At 41.9% G+C, this 377-nt stretch overlaps 1 protein-coding gene across 1 annotated transcript in view; it reads right to left on the bottom strand.

Annotated features, from left to right (window-relative positions):
* Positions 1-316: 316 nt before the first annotated feature.
* The window catches only part of sox14 (SRY-box transcription factor 14), a 979-nt gene continuing 918 nt past the window's right edge, over positions 317-377 (bottom strand). The window contains exon 2 of the mRNA XM_037675021.1: positions 317-335. Within this exon, the coding sequence (XP_037530949.1) occupies positions 332-335 (4 nt within the window). The 3' untranslated portion in view covers positions 317-331. The remainder of the gene's footprint in view (positions 336-377) is intronic.

The following is a 377-nucleotide window of genomic DNA, read 5'->3' as shown; positions in this document are numbered from 1 at the left end:
AATCAGCCAATTGGTTGTTTCAAAATAAAAGCATCTTATCGATAATTAACACAAATCAGCATCGAAATGTTCACAATAAATAAAGTTAAAGGCCTCCCGTCCCGGCTGCCATATAACATTTACATTTCTTACACTTCTCTTGAACTCCGGCTCCGTTTGCTCAGACAGGAACTTCTTGTTTTTTTATTTTTTTAAGTTTCAGTTTTTTCCTGCGTCCGGAGTTCTTTAACATGTTCATGCCTCTAACGTGGCGCGCGCTGTCCATAACATATTTACATGCATTGTGTGTATTCAAGTGAGTTAAAAAGAGTGGGGGGGGGGGTCTTCAGGGTTACATGGCAGTGGCGTGTGCGGAGGAGTAAGGGTCTATCCCAGTC

Source organism: Nematolebias whitei, chromosome 3, assembly GCF_014905685.2.
Source record: "Nematolebias whitei isolate Nwh7 chromosome 3, NemWhi1, whole genome shotgun sequence".
NCBI classification, from domain to species: Eukaryota; Metazoa; Chordata; class Actinopteri; order Cyprinodontiformes; family Rivulidae; genus Nematolebias; species Nematolebias whitei.
The sequence above is the reverse complement of the archived record's forward strand: the minus strand, read 5'-3'. Positions and strand labels throughout refer to the sequence as shown.